Source organism: Pleurodeles waltl, chromosome 1_1, assembly GCF_031143425.1.
Source record: "Pleurodeles waltl isolate 20211129_DDA chromosome 1_1, aPleWal1.hap1.20221129, whole genome shotgun sequence".
NCBI classification, from domain to species: domain Eukaryota; kingdom Metazoa; phylum Chordata; class Amphibia; order Caudata; family Salamandridae; genus Pleurodeles; species Pleurodeles waltl.
The window spans coordinates 301,342,096-301,363,851 of NC_090436.1; the positions used below are offsets into that span (position 1 = coordinate 301,342,096).

The window sequence follows — 21,756 nt, forward strand, 5'->3', positions numbered from 1 at the left end:
TGCGTTCGCTACTATGTAGGGAGTACCATTAGGCCATTGAGGGCATTAAGACAGGATGATGATCGTTTTCCTATTGTCAGTCACATGAGACATTGTTCCAAACAAAGTCACACAAAAGCATTTGAATTCTTTGGTTTTGACCATGTAACCAGGGATCCCAGAGGAGGTAACAGGGAGACGTGAGTGCCATTGGATTCTTAAACTTAGAGCGGTGGAATGGGGTCTCAATACAAACTTTGAAATGGAATATTATTTGGGAGTTTAATTTAATTTCTAGCTTATCCAGGTTTAGGGATCCACCTTATTAGCATGGATGGACCATTAATGTTGACCAATGTTTTCTGATTCAATGATTATGTCGGAGTGGATAGGTAGAGGTAATAAATGTATTGGCTGCTATGTATTATTATGACCTTTTGAAACTACCCACTAACTAAGAATTTAATTAATGAGATTACGTATTCTTCTGTGTGTTTACGGACCTTGGATATGTTTTGGTGACTTCAATGATGACTGTCATACACAGAGATATACTCACTCGATCGGGATATATATGATATGGTCATGGCACTATGGTGAAAGGTCCTCATTGTGATGATTTGAATATAAAGATATACAATTTTATTTATTTAATATAATATATAAGGTTCCATATAGACTTATAATTTTATCGTTACCTTTTTATTTTGTACTGTAATCTTCAGTCTTAATGGATATAATGTTGACCTTTGCCCTCACAGTAACCCATTCTCGGGTGTTGGTGGAACTTGTCTGTTGAATTACATTTATAGATTTAAGTTAGCATTTAGCTGTTTAAAAAAATGTTGGTTGCTGGTGTAACTTTTTGGTTGAATTACGTTGTTGAGTTTTTCAGCTAGTATTTAACTGTTACAATACAAAGGCTGTACATTTAAGATGTCGCCCATGTTGAGGACACCAGTCCACTTTTCATTGTAGTCGAGAGGCGACCAGTTTTAACGAGGTCTCCTCGTCTGACAAATCCTTTTTATACTCAAGATGGCGCCCTAGTTTTAAGAACACTAGTCCGTTTTCTATTTTAGTCGCAAGACAACGAGGAGACCGGCTTTAAAAGAGGTCTCCTCGATGGCTGATTTTCTTTATACATTCTCACGCGGACAGGTACCGCGTCAAGAACGGGAACGCATTTCTCCACTCTCTGTAGTCGGAGGTAAGCAAGGAGGTACTTATTAACTTCTCTGAGCAATATTTAATATGTAACTTATAATTTATAGTGGACTAATGTTTCACGTAGTAACTGCTTATATTGCAGTAATACCGGATATGTGCTATACAGAATAAGATGGCTCTGAATTTGGACATTATATCCTTAAGGTATGTAATGCTTACAATATCTGGGATCTTACTGGTATTTTAGCTCCAATTATGGGCTTATTTGAGTCTCCTCTCTTCTATTTCAGATATATAGATGTATTTCACGTGAAATGGGAACGCAAGTAAATATTCGTTTAGGTCCCTGCGATTATTTATGAAGGTATGATAGTGTTGCCTGGGAATTCTTGTCCACCGCTTTTTTCTAACCGTGCACTGGGGGGAGCTAATACCCTTATGGCTCCTATCAATGGTCATCTAATTTCTTATTTAAAATCTTGTGTCTTGGTTATTTGTAACAATTTTCTTGTGCTTTGGATACTTGGGACACGTTTCTGTCCTTTGATTGATATCGTTTCTGAGGATTTTTCACGCGGGTGCCATGACCATCTTAGTATATATTTACATGAAACTATTTAATATTAGATGTGAAAATTCCATCGATGCACATTATTTCACATTATGTTTTGTGCATGTTGTATGTCACGGACTAGAAATTTGCATTAGGAAGACCTTCTGTTTACTTTATTTTAATATTCTTTATGTGTCACGGAAAGTCACATACTTTGTTCGAGTCATTTTCACAAAAGTCACAGGTGTATTGGATGCTAAGTGGGATGAGCCCTATTTTATTTAATATAGATAAATTTTATATTATGCAGCCCTGATGAAGTCTTTGAGAAAAAAACTTTCTCATAGGACAAAACACGTGTTGGCAGATTGTAGATATTGGTTTTGAATGAACTTTTCATTTCAAGATTAAACAGAACGTTTCTTTAACATCCCAGCCCGAATCATAATTGATGGTGTATCAAGTCTTGACACATATGGAGGACTGAATTCTATTCATGAGTGCCCTGACACCATTATGTCTTGGTTTGGTTTCTTGTGAAATCATTGGATGGAAGGAGGAAGATCCTCCTGCCAGGAGCACCTTGTACTTTTAAGGATTCATTTTGTTTATTTGGTGATAGACTGTGAGCGCTGATTCCTATAATTTTCTTCCCCTTGTTAAAATTGTGAACTTGGCCTGGAGGGGCTCAATCTGGCATGTGCCACATCAAACGAGAAATATGTCCCAACAACAGGTATATACGGTTCTTGTTTAGGGATCCATGGCTGCCTAGGGATATCAATTAACTTCAGAGGAAGGTCAAAAGCGTTTAGCTGTTGCCGCTCAATCTGCACACGTGAAGGTGGGAAATTGAGAAGGCCTTCGTGCAAAACCCAGCCATGTTGTTGCAACAGAAGGTCTTCCAGGAAGGGCAGCCTGATTAGAGGACAGATGCTCAAGCCCAGGTCTGAATACCATGCTTTCTATGCTCAATCTGGGGGCCACCAGGGTGACTTGAGCCCAGGTGTATCTGATCTTGTTTGGAAGGAGCAGAAGTGGTATCAGAGGGAAGGTGTACAGTAGTCCTGAGTTCCACTCTAGATGGAATGTGTCCCATAGTGAGAGGCTTTGGAAACTCCAACAAGCAAAACTGCTGACATTGCGCATTCTTGGCAGTAGCGAAAGGAACAAGCCAAAGTTTCCCGTTTTGCAGAAGAGAACTTACAACACCTCCGGGTGTAACTGAGGCTCGCTGTCCACTAGGCGTTGACAGCTGGGCTTGTCTGCCCCTGCATTCATAGATCCTGCGAGGTGTTTCTCCACCAGTAAATTCCCCTGATGGTCCAGCCATTTTTAAGGTTTAGCACCTCCTGGCACAGGGTCCAGGAACCTACACCCCCTGATACCGCATTGTGATAGTGTTGTATGTAAGCACCTGCACCAGCCTCCATTTGTTGGACTAAAGGCAGGCTTTCAACACAAAGTGGATGGTGGCAGCTGCCGGAGGTTGATATGGAGTCGGTCCTCCACCAGAGACTTCTATTCTCCCCCTCTGCCAGATGACCATCCCAACCCTGAAAGAGGGACACATCATTGACACTGTCAATTCTGGGTGGAGTAGAGAAAGGGATTCTCCGCAGACCCAATTGCGCTTCAGCACTGCAGATAATTTCCAGTCTCCTCCAAGATCCCCCTTGATGTTGGGCTTACTGAGACTTCAGATTCCACTGCAGAGTCCACATGTGCCACATGGCATGCTTGACCAGCAGGATGCAAGAGGTCATCAGCCTCAGTTTACCTCACGGAGATCCTGGACACAGGCTGAAAGACTGGGATCATAGTCTGAGTGTCCTGGACTCTTCTGTCCGAGGGAAAGGCGTGAATCCGGACCATGTCCACAATCGCGCCAATGAAGGAAGCTTCTGAGAAGGAGTCTGGTGTGACTTCATCACGTTGAGAGTGAACTCTAAAGATGAGAGGTCTGCCGCAGTCTGTAGGTGGTTGATGAATGCGTTGAGTGAGCCTGCCTTCAGCAGCCAGTCTTTGAGGTAGGGGGTGACTGGGTACCCTGACCTCCGAAGGTTTGACCCTACCACCACCATCACTTTCGTTAACACCTGAGGGGCACTAGTGAGACCAAAGAGGAGCATAAGGAACTCAAAACGCTCCTGTCCCACTACAAACTGCAGGTGGTGCCAATGGGCCTGCAGTACAGTCATATGGAAATAGAAGTCCTGCAGGTCCAACACTACCATCCAGTCTTCATGGTCGACGACAGATAAGAACTGTCCCAGTATGAGCATCTTGAATGTTTCCATCTAGAGGATTGAGAGGGCGCAAGTCTAAAATAGGACAAAGACCTCAGCCCTTCTTTGGCACCAGAAAGTAGTGGGAATAACAATCAAGACCTACTCCAGGCGTAGAGAACCTCTTGACAGCCCACTTGACCGAAGGGGCTAACACTTCCTGCCATAAGGTGGATCAATGGTCCTCCGACAGTCGCTCTGGGTACGGTGGAAGGTGTGGTAGAGGAGCAATAAAGGGCAGGGTGCATCCCTTCCAGACTATCTGCAGGACTTACTTGTCTGATGTGATGGACTGCTAACAAGGCAAGAATAGTCATATCCTGCCTCCAACTGGGCGGCTGTGGTTCATTAATGGCATGCATAAAGGGTTAGGCTGCAGGGAGGCAGTGGATTGAGTGACCGGGTGACGTTGACTGTGGGGGCAGGCAGCACAGCGTCCTTGGTTGTGAAACTGCTGGCCACCTTGCTGAGGCTGGGTTGGCTGACAGAATGCGGTACCTCTACCAAAGCCACAAAAGGAATGGTAGGGTGGATGCGGCTGGCGAGACAAGGTAGATATGTACTGGAGCATGCTGTGGGCCTGCTCTTCTTGCACCATTTTAGAGAGGAATCTGCTTTGTCCCTAAGGAGACAAGTGTTAGTAAAGGGCAATTCCATTGGACATTGCCTGAACCTGTCAACCACAGCCAGACATGGCGGTGACTGGCGACACAGGTGCAAGTGGCCTATCCAATGAAATCAGTAGTGTCTAAGCCACAACGAATTGTGAACTTGTCTGACCATTGTGTATGAGAGGACTTGGGTCACAGTATCCCAAAAAGCATGGGAACAGAGTCCCACAAGGCAGCCGGCATTTAGTGTTCTGAGGGCTAAGCTGGTCTATGATTGTCTTCATTCTGTACAACAAGCTTTGACTATGCAAGTTGGGGCCTGTGAGAACATCGCATTCCTTTGTTTTTTGTTAAATAATAAAATGCTCAGAGCCCTTTTGTGTGACGAGTACACGCACTAAATTATAATTTTGTCATGTACGTTTTTATGTTGAGCCTGGCAGACAGCACAAGCTGTCTGGTTGTGAAAGATATATTGTGAACTTACAGCCAGCCCATTGCTTACCACTGGTTGGCTTTATTGTCACTCTTGTTTGCTTGCCTTCCTTTTCTGGTGTTTCCCTCCCCTGGAGCATAGTCACTTTACTATCCTTCTGATTGGCTAACTTGTGCCCTTCCACTGCATACACGTAAGGTACTGCTTTTTTTGTTTTTGATTCTTTACTCCATGATAGTGCATGTGCTTACTAGCTCTCTCCTTCCTGTGCTGCAAATCTCTTCCCACTGTGCTGCATTGCACTCTAGACCTGCCAGCCTGTCTGCAAAAGCACAGCAACAAGTGTATTTTTGCTGAACTAAGGCTGAAAACATATTTTAAGAGTTGTTTTTGTTTTATCCCCTGCTTTCCGCATACTGTGTGATAATACAAGCTTTCATACTGTTGAAGGATGGGTCACCTGCTGCATTCACTTGCATGGCGTCTAAGGCAGAACCTGTATTTATTGTGATACTTTTCCTGGAGGCCCATAAATCTGCCCCTGGGCTATAGCAGAGGAGCAAATGGTGGATTCCTGTGGAAAGTAAATTGCGCCTTGGGAAGCATTTACCTTTACATTTTGACACGTCCTTAGTCTTTTTAAATTCTTAAAACTATTCTTCTAATTTCAGACTCCTCACCTATTAAATATTCTCAAAGCGTCAGACTGGAGGTGAAAAAACTGTGAGCAGTATCTCTATGTACCAGTAGGTGGCACCATGCAGCTCCACACTGACACTGTTCAGCTCCGGAAATGACACGTGAGGCCGATATAGCCCCCCTTCACCACACACTGAAGACAGTTCCTTTCGTTCCACGCCACCAGACACAGATTCAGAGCTACCTCTAGTCTCTTTGAGAAGGTCTTTCATTCAAGTTTTTACAGTGCGTAGGGGGAAATGTCACCTCCCAGAATGACCCTGTGTGGATTGTTGTAAACAAATTTCTGATGGATACAACTACCTGTGGATTCCTCACCTCATGAATACTCCCATGGCGCCAGCATTCGACGGAAATCTTCTTACTAGTCTCTGCACGTCGACGAGGACGTCACTGTCTCGCACGCGACGCCGTCTGACGTCATACAGGCAATAAGAGGTCCTCGACGACGTGCGGACGTCAGTTCCCTTTTTTCCGTGCATTCGAAACGGTTATCTTCGAGGGAGCAACTGTTACTCTTGCGGTTACAGTGTATATCTTGCTGCGTACTCTTTCTCTGTGGAAATAATGTCGCAGAGAAAGTCTGGATTTAAGCCTTGTCGTGAGTGTGGAGGCAAGATGTCGGTGACGGATCCTCATTCCGATTGCCTTTGGTGTTTGAGCTCCGACCACGACGTCTCGACTTGTGATTCGTGTCAGCACATGAATCCGAAGGCCATTAAAGAACGCGAGGCGAAGCTGTTTATGGCCAAGTCAAAGGAGAAGCATCACAAGAAAAAGTCTTCTCCAAGACATCGGCGTCATCGAGACTCCCGGCGCCGTAGAGAATCTCGGCGTCATTCAAGGGAGGCTCGTTCCAGGTCTCCGGATCGGCGCCGGAGGACATGGGAGGTCAGCCCCACGGTGACGCCGCATCCTTCGACGCCGTTGCTCTCTCCGACGTCTCCAACTTCGCCTGGACAGGCGTCGGTGATTGAGGTATTGGAGCCTCAGGTGTTTTCTCCGGCGCAGACGCCGAGGCCGGCGTCGGGGTCGCCTCCGAGTCAGGCACCCCAGTATCCGGCTTTTCCCACCCCTGGAGCCGATAGTTCCGCATTCTTGAATGCGATGTATGCCATCTTCCAACAGATGGCTCCAGGGGGTGCTCCGGCTGGGCCTTTGGCCTTTTCTTTGGGTGATCCTGCGCCTCTTCGGCCGGCACCCTTTATGCCCTTTCTCCCGTTTGGGAACGTGGGCTCGGCGCCAGTGTCGGCGCCGGTGGCCGCTCCGATGGCTTCGGAGGGATTGGCCCCAGGGATTTCCATCCCGTCGACGTCGAGATTTCGGCCTGTGACTCCGGTGGGTCCATCCGTTTCATCTGCTCTTCAGTCGGCGCCGAAGTTACCTGTGGCGCCGGATGCGGCGTCGGTGGCTTCGGAAGATCGGCGCCGATCTCCGACTTCGGCGGAGGTGTTGTCGACTCCGCGGATTGAGCAACGACTGCATTCAAGGAGGCGTGCTCTCCGGGTACTAGAGGAGCAGGAGTACCAACGAGTCCTAGAGGAAGGAGAGCTAGAGGACTCGGGTGATGGGCTGCGTGGACTGGAGTCGGCCAGTGGGCTGGACACTTCCCCTGAGTGGGACCTTTCGTCCCCGGGGGAATATACCGAGGAAGCTGCTTCCTTTCATACAGTGGTACGGAAGGCAGCTAGTTTTTTGGACCTGCCTTTGCCGGTGGTGGAGGCGAAACAAAACCTTTTGACAGAGGTGTTGCATCCGGCCTCAGCCGCGGCGGAGCCTCTATTACCTTTTAATGACGCTCTGCTGGATCCGGTTTTAGAGGTGTGGAAGAAGCCGGCATCTTCCCCAGCAGTTCACAGAGCCGTGGCCAGGAGGTATCGGACGGCTCCAACTGATCCTGGTTTCCTATCTAGGCACCCTACGCCGGAGAGCTTGGTTGTGCAGGCCTCCTGTTCGTCCAAATCAGCGCCTGGTTCTTTCCCGACGGTGCCTGGGGACAGAGACTCAAAAAAGCTAGAGGCGCAGTCGAAGAAGATTTTTTCGTCCTGCAGTCTGGCGTTAAAAGCCACTAATGCGACCTGTATCCTGGGGAGGTATATTCATGCTCTGATGGATGACATCTCCTCTTCGTTTACAGAGCTTCCCCAGGGTCTTTTGGATCTTGTCTCTGATGCCCAGGCTGCTGCGACCCAAATTATCCAGACGGGACTGGATACCACCGACTCGGTAGCCAGAGCAATGGGCACAACTGTGGTGGAAAGGAGACAGGCCTGGCTACGTAACTCGGGCTTTTCGGCAGATGTACAGTCCACATTGTTGGATCTCCCGTTTGATGGGGACAAACTGTTTGGGGCTAAGGCTGATTCGGCCTTGGAACGTTTTAAGGAGAGCAGGGCCACGGCTAAGTCGTTGGGACTCCAAGCTCCTTCTTCCACGGCCTCTTCCAGATTCTTCAGGAGGTTTCGTGGATTTGGGCGTGGCTCTTCCTCCTCTTCCTTTCGGGGAAGATATCAGCAACCTGCCTCTTCCCATCCCTATAGATCTTTTAGGGGGAGGGGTAGGGTCCGCACCAGGGGAGCCTCTCAGCAGCACTCTGCCTCTTCCTCATCCTCTGGCGGGGTGCAGCAGGGGAAGCAGCCTTAGGCTTCCACCATTTCCCACTCACTCCTCTCCTGTAGGGGGAAGATTACAGCATTTTCTCACCAAATGGGAGACTGTTACGTCGGACACTTGGGTTCTCAGTGTTGTGGGAAAAGGCTACACCCTTCCCTTTCGGGAGTTTCCGCCCCTCATCCCGCCCCGCCCTTCGTATTGTTCACAAGAACACCTCCTGTTGCTAGAACAGGAGGTAGAAGTCCTCCTTTTAAAGGGCGCGGTGGAGTTGGTCCCGGAGCAGGAAAGGGGTCAAGGAGTTTACTCAAGGTATTTCCTGATTCCCAAGAAGGATGGTCGTTTGAGACCAATTCTGGACCTGAGGATCTTGAATTGGTTCCTCAAGCAGGAAAAGTTCAAGATGCTGACCCTAGCACAGGTGCTTTTGGCGTTGAACATGGAAGACTGGATGGTGTCTGTCGACTTGCAGGATGCTTACTTTCATATCCCGATACTCAAGTCACACAGGAAGTATCTCCGGTTTGTGGTGGGATCGCAACACTACCAGTTTGCGGTCCTTCCGTTTGGTCTTACTTCAGCACCTCGAGTCTTCACGAAGGTGATGTCGGTGGTTGCGGCTGAGCTCAGAAGGAAGGGGATAGCAGTATTCCCTTACTTGGACGATTGGTTGATCAAAGCCAAGTCCCCGGAGCTTGTGTTGCGTCATCTGCAGTCAACAACCCAGTTGTTGTTCGACCTGGGCTTTTCGGTGAACGAGCCCAAATCTCACCTGGAGCCCTCTCAGCGCCTCCTGTTCATAGGGGCAGTACTGGATACGACATTGGGTCGGGCCTTTCCTCCGCCTCAGCGGATTCAAGATATTCAGGATTTGGTTCCAATGTTTCGAAATGGAGCGGTAGTTCCAGTCCTCAAGGTCCTTCGTCTGCTCGGTCTTTTTGCCTCCTGCATTCTGTTGGTCACGCATGCTCGCTGGCACATGAGGGCTCTTCAGTGGTGCCTCCGAAGGCAGTGGTCTCAACACAGAGGGGATCTAGAGGGTACTGTCAAGATCTCCAGAGATGCTGCTGTGGATTTGAAGTGGTGGATTGCAAGCAACAATCTTTCACAAGGAAAACCGTTCCAGCAGTCGCCACCAGTGGCCACAGTCATAACGGATGCTTCCACTCTAGGGTGGGGAGCTCATCTGGGGGATCTGGAGATCAAAGGTCTTTGGTCTCCAGAGGAACAGATTTTTCACATCAATCTGTTAGAGTTACGGGCTGTACGTCTGGCTCTCAAGGCCTTCCTCCCTTCCCTTCGTGGTCAGTCGGTACAGGTCCTAACGGACAATACTACCACGATGTGGTACATAAACAAGCAGGGAGGAGTGGGGTCGTACCTTCTCTGCAGAGAAGCTCTTCGACTATGGTCCTGGGCAAAGGACCATCGGATTTGCTTGATAGCAAACCATCTGGCCGGAGTCTTGAACGTGCGTGCGGATAGTCTCAGTCGCCACTTCTCGGCAGACCACGAGTGGCGTCTCCATCCAGATCAAGTCCGTTTAATCTTCCAGAAGTGGGGGTTTCCTCGGGTAGATCTGTTCGCCACTCGAGAGAACGCGCATTGTCCGTTGTTCTGCAGCCTTCAGTATCCGATGCAGGAAGCGTTGGGGGACGCGTTTCAAATGACCTGGTGCGGCCAGTTGCTTTACGCGTTTCCTCCCATACCCTTGATTCCTCGAGTATTGAGGAAGATTCGCCAAGACCGGGCTCTAGTAATCGTAATAGCTCCGGATTGGCCAAGGAGGGTGTGGTACTCCGACCTTCTCCAACTCTCAACGTGCCCGCCGCTCCGTCTCCCTTTCAGGGCAGACCTCCTCTCGCAGTCGCAGGGGCAGGTTCTACACCCCAACCTCCAGAGTCTGCACCTACATGCCTGGAGATTGAACGGGGCAACCTGAGTTCCTTCTCTCTCCCGCCTGAGGTAGTGGATGTTATATTAGCGGCCAGGCGACACTCCACTAAATCTATCTACGCTAATAGGTGGTCTAAATTTGTTGCGTGGTGTGGAGAGAGGCAGATTGATCCTTTACAAGCTCATCTATCGGACGTTTTGTCTTTTGCTCTATCTCTGGCGCAGAAAGGTTGTGCAGTGGCTACCATTAAAGGTTATTTATCGGCCTTGTCAGCCTTCATATGTCTTCCAGACCAACCATCTTTATTTAAATCCCCTATTGTTATCAGATTCTTGAAAGGTCTTCTAAATCAATATCCTCCAAAGCCATTCGTTATGCCGCAATGGGATTTGTCCTTAGTCCTGACTTTCCTTATGGGGTCCCCTTTTGAACCTATGCATTCTTGCCCCTTGAGGTATTTGTTTTTAAAAACAGTCTTCCTGATAGCTATAACATCAGCAAGGAGAGTGAGTGAGTTGCAGGCCTTATCAGTAAAACCCCCTTATACAACTTTTTATGGGGATAAGGTGGTGTTGAGGACCAAGGCTGCTTTCCTCCCGAAGGTTGTTTCACCCTTCCATTTGGCTCAGGCAATTACTTTGTCCACGTTCTATCCTCCGCCTCATCCTTCCAAAGAGGAAGAAAGACTGCACCGTCTGGATCCAAAGACAGCGTTGAGCTTCTTTATCGATAGAACAAAGGATTTCAGGCTGGAGGATCAGCTGTTTATTGGATACGTGGGCAAGAGGAGAGGAAAGGCAGTCCACAAGAGAACACTATCCAGGTGGGTTGTTCTTTGCATTAAAATATGTTACTCTTTGGCAAAGAAGGATCCTCCTGAGGGCATTAGAGCTCATTCCACCAGAGCTAAGTCGGCCACTTCGGCCTTAGCCAGAGGTGTTCCTGTGGTCGACATCTGCAAGGCCGCAACTTGGTCGTCCCTTCACACTTTTGCAAAACATTACTGTTTAGATTCTGAGGTTAGAAGGGACGGCCATTTTGCACGGTCAGTGCTGCAGGATTTCTTGGTTTGACCATTTAGGCACCCACCGCCGGGCGTGGTACTGCTTTGGGACTCTATTCATGAGGTGAGGAATCCACAGGTAGTTGTATCCATCAGAAGAACGAGTTACTTACCTTCGGTAACGACTTTTCTGGTGGATACATTAGCTACCTGTGGATTCCTCACGGTCCCACCCGCCTCCCCGTTGCCTTTATGGTCTTGCCAAGTAATCCTTGAGTGCGCTCCTCTTGATCTTTGAGGGTGCAATAGATGTATATATATAATATTTTTATATATATATGGGTATATGTGTATATATCTTTATGTATATACTTGGTGTGTGTATATATTTTTAAAAGAAAGAGTTTTATATATATATATATATATATATATATATATATATATATATGTACATAAAAAAGATTTACAGTTATTCATACAATGTGGTGTATTTTTACAATATAATGGATGTTGCTTTGTTCTTTCATTGCATTGCTTGGTTGTTCTCATGCACGTAAAAAATGATTGGTACTGACGTCCGCACGTCGTCGAGGACCTCTTATTGCCTGTATGACGTCAGACGGCGTCGCGTGCGAGACAGTGACGTCCTCGTCGACGTGCAGAGACTAGTAAGAAGATTTCCGTCGAATGCTGGCGCCATGGGAGTATTCATGAGGTGAGGAATCCACAGGTAGCTAATGTATCCACCAGAAAAGTCGTTACTGAAGGTAAGTAACTCGTTCATCTGTGACAGATCCTCAACAGATTTGCCTGTGGTGCCACGAATCAAAGGCCTGCAGTGATTGTCAATGTGCTCCAATCTTTGGGTAACTTGAAGGAAAAACACAAGAAACACAAGAAATCCAAGCAGGACCCTGCACCAGCCCACTCCATTCTCCTTAGAAGGTGTAAGGGTGTATCCAAGGTTGATCAACGTCAAAACCCATTCCACAACTTGTCCTTGCACAACCTGAACTTCCAGGGCTGCCTGCAACACTGCGGCATATCGATCCTCACCGACTCACTCTTGCGCACCTGCAGGCCCCTGTGAGCCAAGTGGTGTTCCATCTGAAGTACTACGACAAGTTCACCCCTGGCGCCAGTTGGACCATCTGAATCCACTGCTGGGCTTCCTCTGGCTTGTTTCGACTCCTGTACCATGCTACAAACTGGTTCCTGGAGTTTTGATGTCTATGCTGCTTCCATCAATGACTGAGGACGTGGGGCCCTTTGTGCTCTTTGACTTGGAGCCCACACTTAGCTTCTACCTCCCTCATTTGACTTTCCACCTCCACAAGGAAAGACATATATATTGCATTCTTTATTTGGCACGAATTCAGAAAATGATTAATATGCTGATATAATTGGGCAACAGTCCTATGAGGAGAATTAGGGGCATATTTATACTCTTGCGCCGAATGTGCGTCAACATTTTTGACGCACATTCAGCGCAAAACTTACACCATATTTATACTATGATGCCCAACCCTGCAAATGTCAAAATTCCTCCGTGTGCGTCATTTTCTGGATGCGGGAAACAGCCTTGCGTTGATGACATGCAAGGTAGGCGTTCCTGTCCAAAACATGACTCCCGCGTCATTTTGACGCACAGGAGGGGGCGGGCATTAAAAAACGGCACCCAGCCTGCTGTGCACCGCTTTTTAATGCCTGGGTGAGGGCAGGCGTTAAGGGGCCTGTGGGCTCACTTCCATAGTCTGGACTACTTCCATGGTCAGAGAGGTGCCCTTCCCTGCCCCCAGGGACACCCCCTGCCAACCTCGCCCATGCCTGGAGGATACACATGGATGGGGGGACCCATCCCAGGTAAGTACAGGTAAAGTAGAGGTAAGTATGATTTTTTTATTTTTTTTTAAAGTGGCATAGGGGGGCCTAACTTGGGCCCCCCTACATGCCACTGTGCCGAATGGCCATGCCCAGGGGACAGAAGTCCCCTGGGCATGGCCATTGGGCAAAGGGGCATGACTTCTGTCTTTCCTAAGACAGGAGTCATTTCAGTGGGGGTTGTGCGTCAAAAAATGGCACAAGTCCGGTTAGAGCCATGATTTTTTACTCTAACCTGACCTGCACCATTTTTTTGATACACAACCCCCATTCTTCCCTACGCCGGTGCTGCCTGGTTAGAGTAATTTATTTTTTACCCTGACCAGCCTGCAGCGCCGGCTAACGTCAATCCATAAATAAGGCACCCGCCTGGCGCATTGGAATGGCGTTAGCCGGCAGTAAGTGTTTTGACGCAAACCAGCACCAGCGCTGGTTTGCGTCAAAAAGTATAAATATGGGCCAAAGAATCTGCAAAGGAAAATGGCACAAATAACTTTCCTCATCTGAATTAATTCTTCAGCATTATCTGGTTGACTTTAGTATTTACCCCTACCTTGCATCCAGCCAGTAATGTTTCCTGCAGACGTCCAATGCTATCCAACTGGCAAAGCAAAGAATTTCCAAACAGGTAGTAGTAATTGTGTTGACCCTTGTAGATTATGCTCTAACCCACCCTGGCACAGGATAGGCTCTGGTGGATGGCAGATAACAAAATCTTATGCAACAAAATTTCCACAGTAGTATTTGCTTTGGACAAGGCTTAATTTCTAAACCTAATACAGAATGAGGACTGTGTGCATTTGTAGAAGAATGCTGAAAGAAAGCAGGATGGTCACAGTGAAAACCTAACACGCTGTTAGAGGATGGTTCTGACCCTCAGGTCTGCCCTGATTTTTCGATTTTTGACCACCTGGTTTTTGACTGTTTACTGTGAGGAAGCCTCCTATGAGGTGACTCCCGCACAATAAACACATGGTAAAATGGACTGCACGTGTTTACCGCTGGTGTCGCCGTGCTAAGGAAAGGCTGCTGTGGCGCAGCAAGGCAGGAGGCCCCGGGCAGGTTACATGTGATCATGTGTGCGCATGGATGTGCACCCATGTGAGGGCTGTGAGAGGAGGATTCCTAGTGTGCGCAGCCCTAGAACTGCGCTTAGGTAGTCAAGGTGCAGGAGGAACTATGCAGAGTGGGTGGTGACCTGGAGTAGGTCTCATGAGAGGGGTGTATACATGTGAGGGAGAGTCAGTGTGCTTACTGTCTTTTCACTGTAGGGACGCCCAGTTCAATGCCAATGTCAGGGTGCTTAAGGTATTTGCATTGGGGGGATACTCCATTGAATGTCAATGGGAAAGGAGGGCCTAGGGTGCACCTCCAGTTCTCTGGGGTCCACCGACACCAGAGTCAAACCAAAGTACACTGTAACCTGTAAGAAAAGAATGATGCAGTAGGTTACAGGAGCATAGTTGTACAACTTATGGGTCATCCAGGGATGTCATATTTCTCTGCCTCAGCTCAGGATTAGGGCCAATTACTGCTCTGTCCAGTTGCTGGAGCAGGGCCTAGCATCAATCAGCCAGCTGTCATTCAGTGCCAGGAGCAGGCTGGAGAAGCCCTGCGAGGAATGTCAGGTAGGAGGGGCTGAGACTTTCAGAGCACATGTGGCAACTAACTCCTGGAGGATGCCATCTTGAGCTATCCCAGAAGACTGTGCAAGAAGGAGGGGACGGGGGCAAGGAAGTGATGTGGCACATCTGGATAGGCCAGAGGTGCAGACCTGCTGGACACTTCCGCCCCCACTTAAAAGGTCCTGCACAGGGGAGAGCTCTCTCTCTTGGCTGTGCTTCACTGCTGGACACTGGGACTGCAGACGGGCGTCATGGACAACTGGAAGGAAGAACCTCCTGACTGCCCTTGGAGCAGGGACTCTGCCCCTGAAGGATCCCAGGCCAGCGAGGTGAATGCCAGTGCCAGGCAAGCTGGCCCCCTTATCCCCCCCCAGAGGACTAGTTGGGGGAAGGACTGGGCTAGCGCAAGGAGAGCGCGCAGCCCAGAAGGAAAAGAGGGAACCCAGAGGAAAGATTGGTGCAGGAGTCAGTGGAACTGGCTCCCTGATGATCTGGGACCCTTCGAGGCCAGGAGGCCTAAGGAGAGTGCTCCTGGTGGCAAGGGCATGTCACCAGGAGCGGAACGACGCAAGAATGAAGAAAATCGGCCCTTGGGGGCCCGAGATATCACAGGACAAAGAATGGCGACCTTTGACCTTGGTGAAAGCAGCTACGAAGCAAGTGGAGCTCCGCAGCTGCTTGAGACTGTGCCCCCAGGGTGGGCCAGGGCCTGGGGGGCTGCCCAGGAAGAAGAGGAGAACAGGGGAGTGTCGTCGCACTCCCCCTCTCTGAAGAAGAAGGGACCCCGGACCCCATCCTGGGGCCCCGTGAAGCCTGGTCCTGTTTAGGAGGTTGAATCAGGGGGGGCGCCGTCGCGCACCCCCTGCCGCTGTGGAGAGAGGACCCCGGACCCCATCCCGTGAAGAAGGGATGAATGGGGGGGGGGCACCGTCGCGCACCCCCCAGCAGAAGGGAAGTCGGGGAGCGCCGTCGCGCTCCCCGTGAAGATGGTCCCATGGGGCCCCGGACCCCATCCCGGGGCCCCGAGAAGAGGCGGGAGTGGGGGTGCGCTGTCGCGCACCCCCAGCCGAAGAAAAGTCGGGGAGCGCCGTCGCGCTCCCCGTGAATATGGCAGGAGGGGCCCCGGACCCCATCCCGGGGCCCCGCGCAGAAGAGGGCCTGGGGGAGCGCCGTCGCGCTCCCCCCTACGGAGGAGAGGGGCCCGGACCCCATCCCGGGGCCCCGAGAAGAGGAGGACTCCGGGGAGCGCCGTCGCGCTCCCCGTGGTAAGGAGGAGGGGCCCGGGCCCCGGACCCCATCCCGGGGCCCCGAAGATGGCGGCAGGAAGGGGGAGTGCCACTGCACTCCCCCGCGCGGCCCCAGCGGCCGCCAGAATCCCGAGTCTGCCCGCTCCAGCGGGCAGACTCTAAGGCAGCAAGCCGGCTCCCGCGGCAGCACCCGGAGGTGCTGCCCGTGCGGGGAGCCGGCGGGGGCGACCAGGGGTGGGCTCCCTGAGCCGCCCTCCAACGAGGGATCCTCGTTTTGGTGCGGGGGGTGACCGGGTGGGACCGGCACCCCCAAAATCAAAAGCCAAGGGCAGAAAGGAAAAAAAACAGAAAAGAAAAGGAATCGCGTCTCTCCCCTCGCAGCGGGAGAGCCGCTAATCATTTATGCAGCCGCCCCAGCATGCTTTGCGGGCAGGGGCTGCTTTTTGAGCCCTTAAAACGCCTGTGGTGGTCCCATTGAGATGGGGGCCACCACCAACGGAGAACTGGGAGACAGGGGGAGCTGCAGGAGCAGCGCAGCCTCCCCCCAACATCTGTTGGTGTCCCCACCCTAGGTAGGGTGGGACACCTGAGAGGTAACCCCTCCAGGGTTGGATGGATGTTTGAAGCACAAGCTTCAGTGTACTTTTGTTCCTGGTTGTGCAAGGGTGCCTACCATAGGTGTAGGTTGGTATGGCCCAATGTATTCTACTGTTATTTTATGTTTAAGTAAGAGTAACCCAAAAGTAATCTAAAAGTGATCCTGATGGTTAGAATGCTAGAAATTGGTCTCTTATGTTCTCTGATTATGCTAATTTGAATAATGATACTGACAGTCACATCTTGGCAGGATGAAAGTATTTAATCACAAATGTAGGTGTCATCATTGCACTGTACTGTTGAATACTGTCAGAATGTTCAAATGTCGCAAGGGGAGCACTGGGATGGTTTTGCCATGTGGGTTGTTGGATTATATTTTCCCTTAAGGAGACCTGAAGGATTACATACTGTTGGTCCAGAGTGATTTTATCACTTTGTATATATTTGTAGATTGTTGCATAGTATTGAGTAGTGTGTGTGAATAATAGATGTACTTTTACTTTATCAAAAGAAAAAGCACAGACTGGACATTCATTTATTAAGAGTCATGCTTGCGTGCCTCCCTTGAGTAAGCCTTGGACTGCTCTGCAAGCTACCCTATGAGAGTCAACGTGCGGACTCGTTACTTGTGCAGGCCACACAACTAATGACCCACCTTCCAACACACGCCCATCGGTGTTGACAGAAACGAGACCTTCAAGGACGAGTACTAGCAAGGATGAGTAGGGGAATCTGTGGTCTCGTCAGTTTCTCTTGTGCTACATTCTCTCAGGTGGTATTTAGAGTTAATTTGTTAAACAGAGCCTACCTATCTTACACAGCAAGGATACTTGTTCTGTATTATTACAAGTGACAAGTCAAGCTCTCCTTTGTGAACTGTTCATATCTTTATTATCCATGAACAGAAGGAAAAGATTAAATAGTGCATTCATGCAAAGTTACTTTACATGAATTAGAAGCTTATTTTCAAATTCAGCCTATGAAAGATAAGCAAAAAAAGATATAACGGAGTAAGAAGTTTAAAAGTTTCCTTAAATTTTATTTTATGAAGAACGTAGAGGAATTAAATGATCTGTCATCAATGCGAGATAAAACTTGCGCTTAATACAGCTAAAAAGTAAAACCGGTTACACAATCAAACAGTAAAAAAAAAATTGATTTAGGTGCAAAAGCCATACCCAAAAACACAAGCAGCTCCAAGATGAGGTCTAGGTTAATCTTATTGGGGTTCATATAGAGAACTGCATGGCACGTCCGTTTGCTATACCTTTGATAGCTTGGGCCCAAATCTCCACCAGAACTCGTTGGCACTGGTATGAATTCCTGTGAAAAGAAAGATGTCATTGCAACACTAACTAAGATGTTCTGTTAACATTTTTAAGACATTACAAGAACATATTAAATAATCACGTTGGTATCAATATAAAAATATATATTACTAACAAACAAATACATTATTTTCACATCACAGTGTATGAATGCCCTCTTCATCAGCATTTCCTGCCAACCTTTCAAATGACTTCTATTCATCTGTGATGCAGTGGACATTGTTTTGCCAAAGAATAGTAAAATTCCTGATATACTGCTTACAAAACCTATAGACTCACTGAAAAATTACAGAGCTCTGACGAATTATTTGAGTAGATAAATATAATTGAAGCATCTATGAGCATTACTTGGGTTTCTCATGATGCAAAAAAGATCTTATAGGAGCAATAATCTGTGTTATAATTTTTCCTATCCTGTCCCTTTTGTAATTTCTCTAGACAAAATGGAACCACTTCTTCCTTTGACAAGATCTTACGCTTTTCCCATAATGATAACACCATCATCTCTTTCCCAGTCCACCTCATTGGTGGATGGGCAAAGAAACAATGTATGGAATCAGGCACTTCACACCACATGACCTTCAAAAGGTAAATACCTCAACCTCCAACTAGCACCACACCCAGAACATAGCAAATAGTGAAAAATTAAGAATTTCCTAAACCCATTAATAAAAATTCAGCATATTTTGTGGATCCCAGAAAGTTGCAGAAAAACTATTTGTCATTGTACCTATATTCAAGAATGAGGTGTTTTTTTACTCCAAGAAATACATTGAGTCAATTTGTTGATTTCTGGTATGGTCTCCGTTAACCCTAATCTCTTGTTCAGATGCTGTAAGGCTGCCTGGTACTTTATATATATTTAGAGCATAATTTCAGCCTTCCCCTGCTTAAGGCTGAGATGAAAAAAGCACCATCTCCACTGACCAAATGTTTTTTTTTTTTTAAACGGATCCCCCATAACAAAGCAGATTGTTTTAAAAACAAGGAAGAAGAAAGACACCCAAAAAACAGGAGGGCATTTGAGTGCTTTTAGGGGCATATTTATACTCTGTTTGCGCCGGATTCGAGTCATATTTTTTGGCGCAAACCTAACTCCATATTTATACTTTGGTGCTAGACCTGTCTAGCACCAAATTTATGGAGTTAGAGTCATTTTTTTACCGTAGAAACCTAACTTGCATTAATGAGATTCAAGGTAGGCGCTCCCGGGCAAGCATTTGTGCCTCATTTATACTCCCGTGCAAAAATGACGCACGGGAGGAGGAGGGCCATAAAAAATGGCTCTAAGCCTATTTAGAGTCATTTATTAACGCCTGGGTCAGGGCAGGCATTAGGGGACCTGTGGGCTCATTTCCATGGTTTCCGACCATGGAAGCAGTCCACAGATGCCCTTCCCTGCACCCAGGGACACCCCCTGCCACCCTCGCCCACCCCTGGAGGACACCAATGGGTGGGGTGACCCATCTACGGTAAGTACAGGTAAGTAGAGGTAAGTTTTTTTTTTTAAGTGGCATTGGGGTGGCCTAACTTGGGCCCCCCTACATGCCACTGTGCCCAATGGCCATGCCCAGGGGACAGAGGTCCCCTGGGCATTGCCACTGGGCAGGGGGGCATGATTCCTGTCTTGGCTAAGACAGGAGTCATTTCCATGGGGATTGTGCGTCACAAAATGACGCTAGTCAGGTGAGAGTCAATATTTTAGACTCTAACCTGACTTGTACCATTCTTTGACGCACAACCCCCAGTCTTCCCTACGCCTCCGCTGCCCGGTTAGCATAATTTATTTTGACGCTAACCAGGCCGCAGCGCTGGATACCGTCATTCCTTAAATATGACGCCCGGCTGGTGTGTTGGAATGGCGGTAGTCGGCGTTAAACTTTTTGATGCAAACCTGCGCTGGCGCAGGTTTGCGTCAAAAAGAAAATATATGAGCCCTACTGTCCATGACCACCATGGCATTGGCATCACTTTTATCACTAAAATGGTATATTGGACGAATCAGGGCTACGTGTGAATCCCTAAGAGAGAGAGCACTGGGCATACAATTACCAGAAAACACAGAGAACTCGCATAAGGAAATCTATACAAACCATGAAGGTTTATTTAAAATTTTGAAATCATTACAGAAGGTCAAAAGGCAGATAAGTCGATTCAAATCAAAATACACAAAATGCAAACAAATTCGAATCTGCATAAGCAATGGGAGTGAAGCCCTATTCTAGTTAATAACCAGAACAAAATACGGCCCACACAAACTAAATAATGAATCAGATAGCAAATTCTCATAAGGATTGTTCAGTTTAAAAATAAGACAGAATCATTAAAAATATTCTAAGTGCCAAAGCAATAAGAGGTTTGACCTGAAGTCTATCTCTAGATTGGACAGGGGAAATCTTTGCTCACACCCCAGAAATAACTGTTCTTATAACATTTCAGCACAAGCGAATCTTGCCTGAAGCATGGAGCCAAGTGGCACCAAGGGTTGTAAACTTAATGTTGCATTAATAAAAAACAATCATCATTCAAAACTTTTATTACATACAACAAGCTCACTCTACACGCCCTCTGAAAATGAATAAAAAAGTAGAAACCTTAGCCTACAAATAAGGGGAAATTACATTGCATTACTAAACAATACATGCTTGAAAATATGAATAAAATACTGTTCTGCAAGCAATGACATTAACCCTGAACACTGTAACATAATGCGTGTTCCTCTGGCAGCAGGCAGGTGTTAGTGAACTGTTACAGCAAAAATAAACACTGCCACAGAACAGGGCACATTTGGGGCAGATTTATGGAAAGTGGCACTGGACATAGTGTAGCACCACTTTCCCTGCACACCTTAGCACCCCCCTACAGCCACCATGTGTGTGCGGTATTTAAAATACGGTGCACCATGGCGCAGGGTAGGGGGCAACAGAGTCATTTTTCATGACGCTATTGATGTACTCTGCAGGAGTAGCACAACAAAGTTTGGCGCTACTCCTGCAGAGTACATAGGGGCCCATTTTACATAATGGAAGCCCTCATTTTAACGCCTGGTCTTAGCAGGCGTTAAAAGTGCCGTAAAAAATGACGCAAGGATATCGCATAGATTTCCTTGCACCATTTTTTCCCCGCCCCCTTAGTGAGAGAACGCCCCCTTTGCATACATTATACCTGGCACAGGCATAATGTAGCGCTAAGGGTTACAATGTGGCGCAATTCATGCATTGTGCCACTCTGTAAATATGGCGCTAGGATTTTGGCCTCACTGGGCCACATTAACGTCAAAATAAATGATGCTTATGTGCACAAGGTGGCGCTAGGGGCTTATAAATATGCCCCTTAATCTATTTTATAAAGAAAGGAGAAACACTATATAAATAAAAACATGAATGCAGTGTGCACATTTTCAGTGTAATCAGCCTAAGGCCCAAATAAAGTAGTTTTGCAGCCTTCTTACACTAACTTAAATAAATAATTTAGCTCCTACAATTCCTTCCCGCTAATGGTTTAAAACCACACTGCACTACAAAACATCTTCTATAATCCATTGCTTCTTCTTTCTCATTTCTTCCAAGGTTTTCAACTCATCATAAATTTCCGATCGTATTTCTTCCACCTTAAAGGAAAACAGGATGCAGTTAAAAAACAAATAAATAAAAATATTTTTTTCATTATTCTCGAAGGGGAAGGGGTCCCTTCGGGAACACTTTCTGGTCTGCAAATGGCTTACTACAAATGGCATGTTTGTAGTTAGTAAAATATTAATGATTTGCAACCGGATTTCGGTCGCAAAACACCAATACAAAGCATTCATATTTGGTATTTGGAAGGGACCCCC

The 21,756-nt window shown here is 47.6% G+C and overlaps 1 protein-coding gene across 1 annotated transcript in view; it reads right to left on the reverse strand.

The window, feature by feature from the left end:
- The window catches only part of DHX29 (DExH-box helicase 29), a 935,315-nt gene that overhangs the window by 252,596 nt on the left and 660,963 nt on the right, over positions 1–21,756 (reverse strand). Inside the window, exon 15 of the mRNA XM_069222079.1 lies at positions 17,775–17,919. Within this exon, the coding sequence (XP_069078180.1) occupies positions 17,775–17,919 (145 nt within the window). The remainder of the gene's footprint in view (positions 1–17,774; positions 17,920–21,756) is intronic.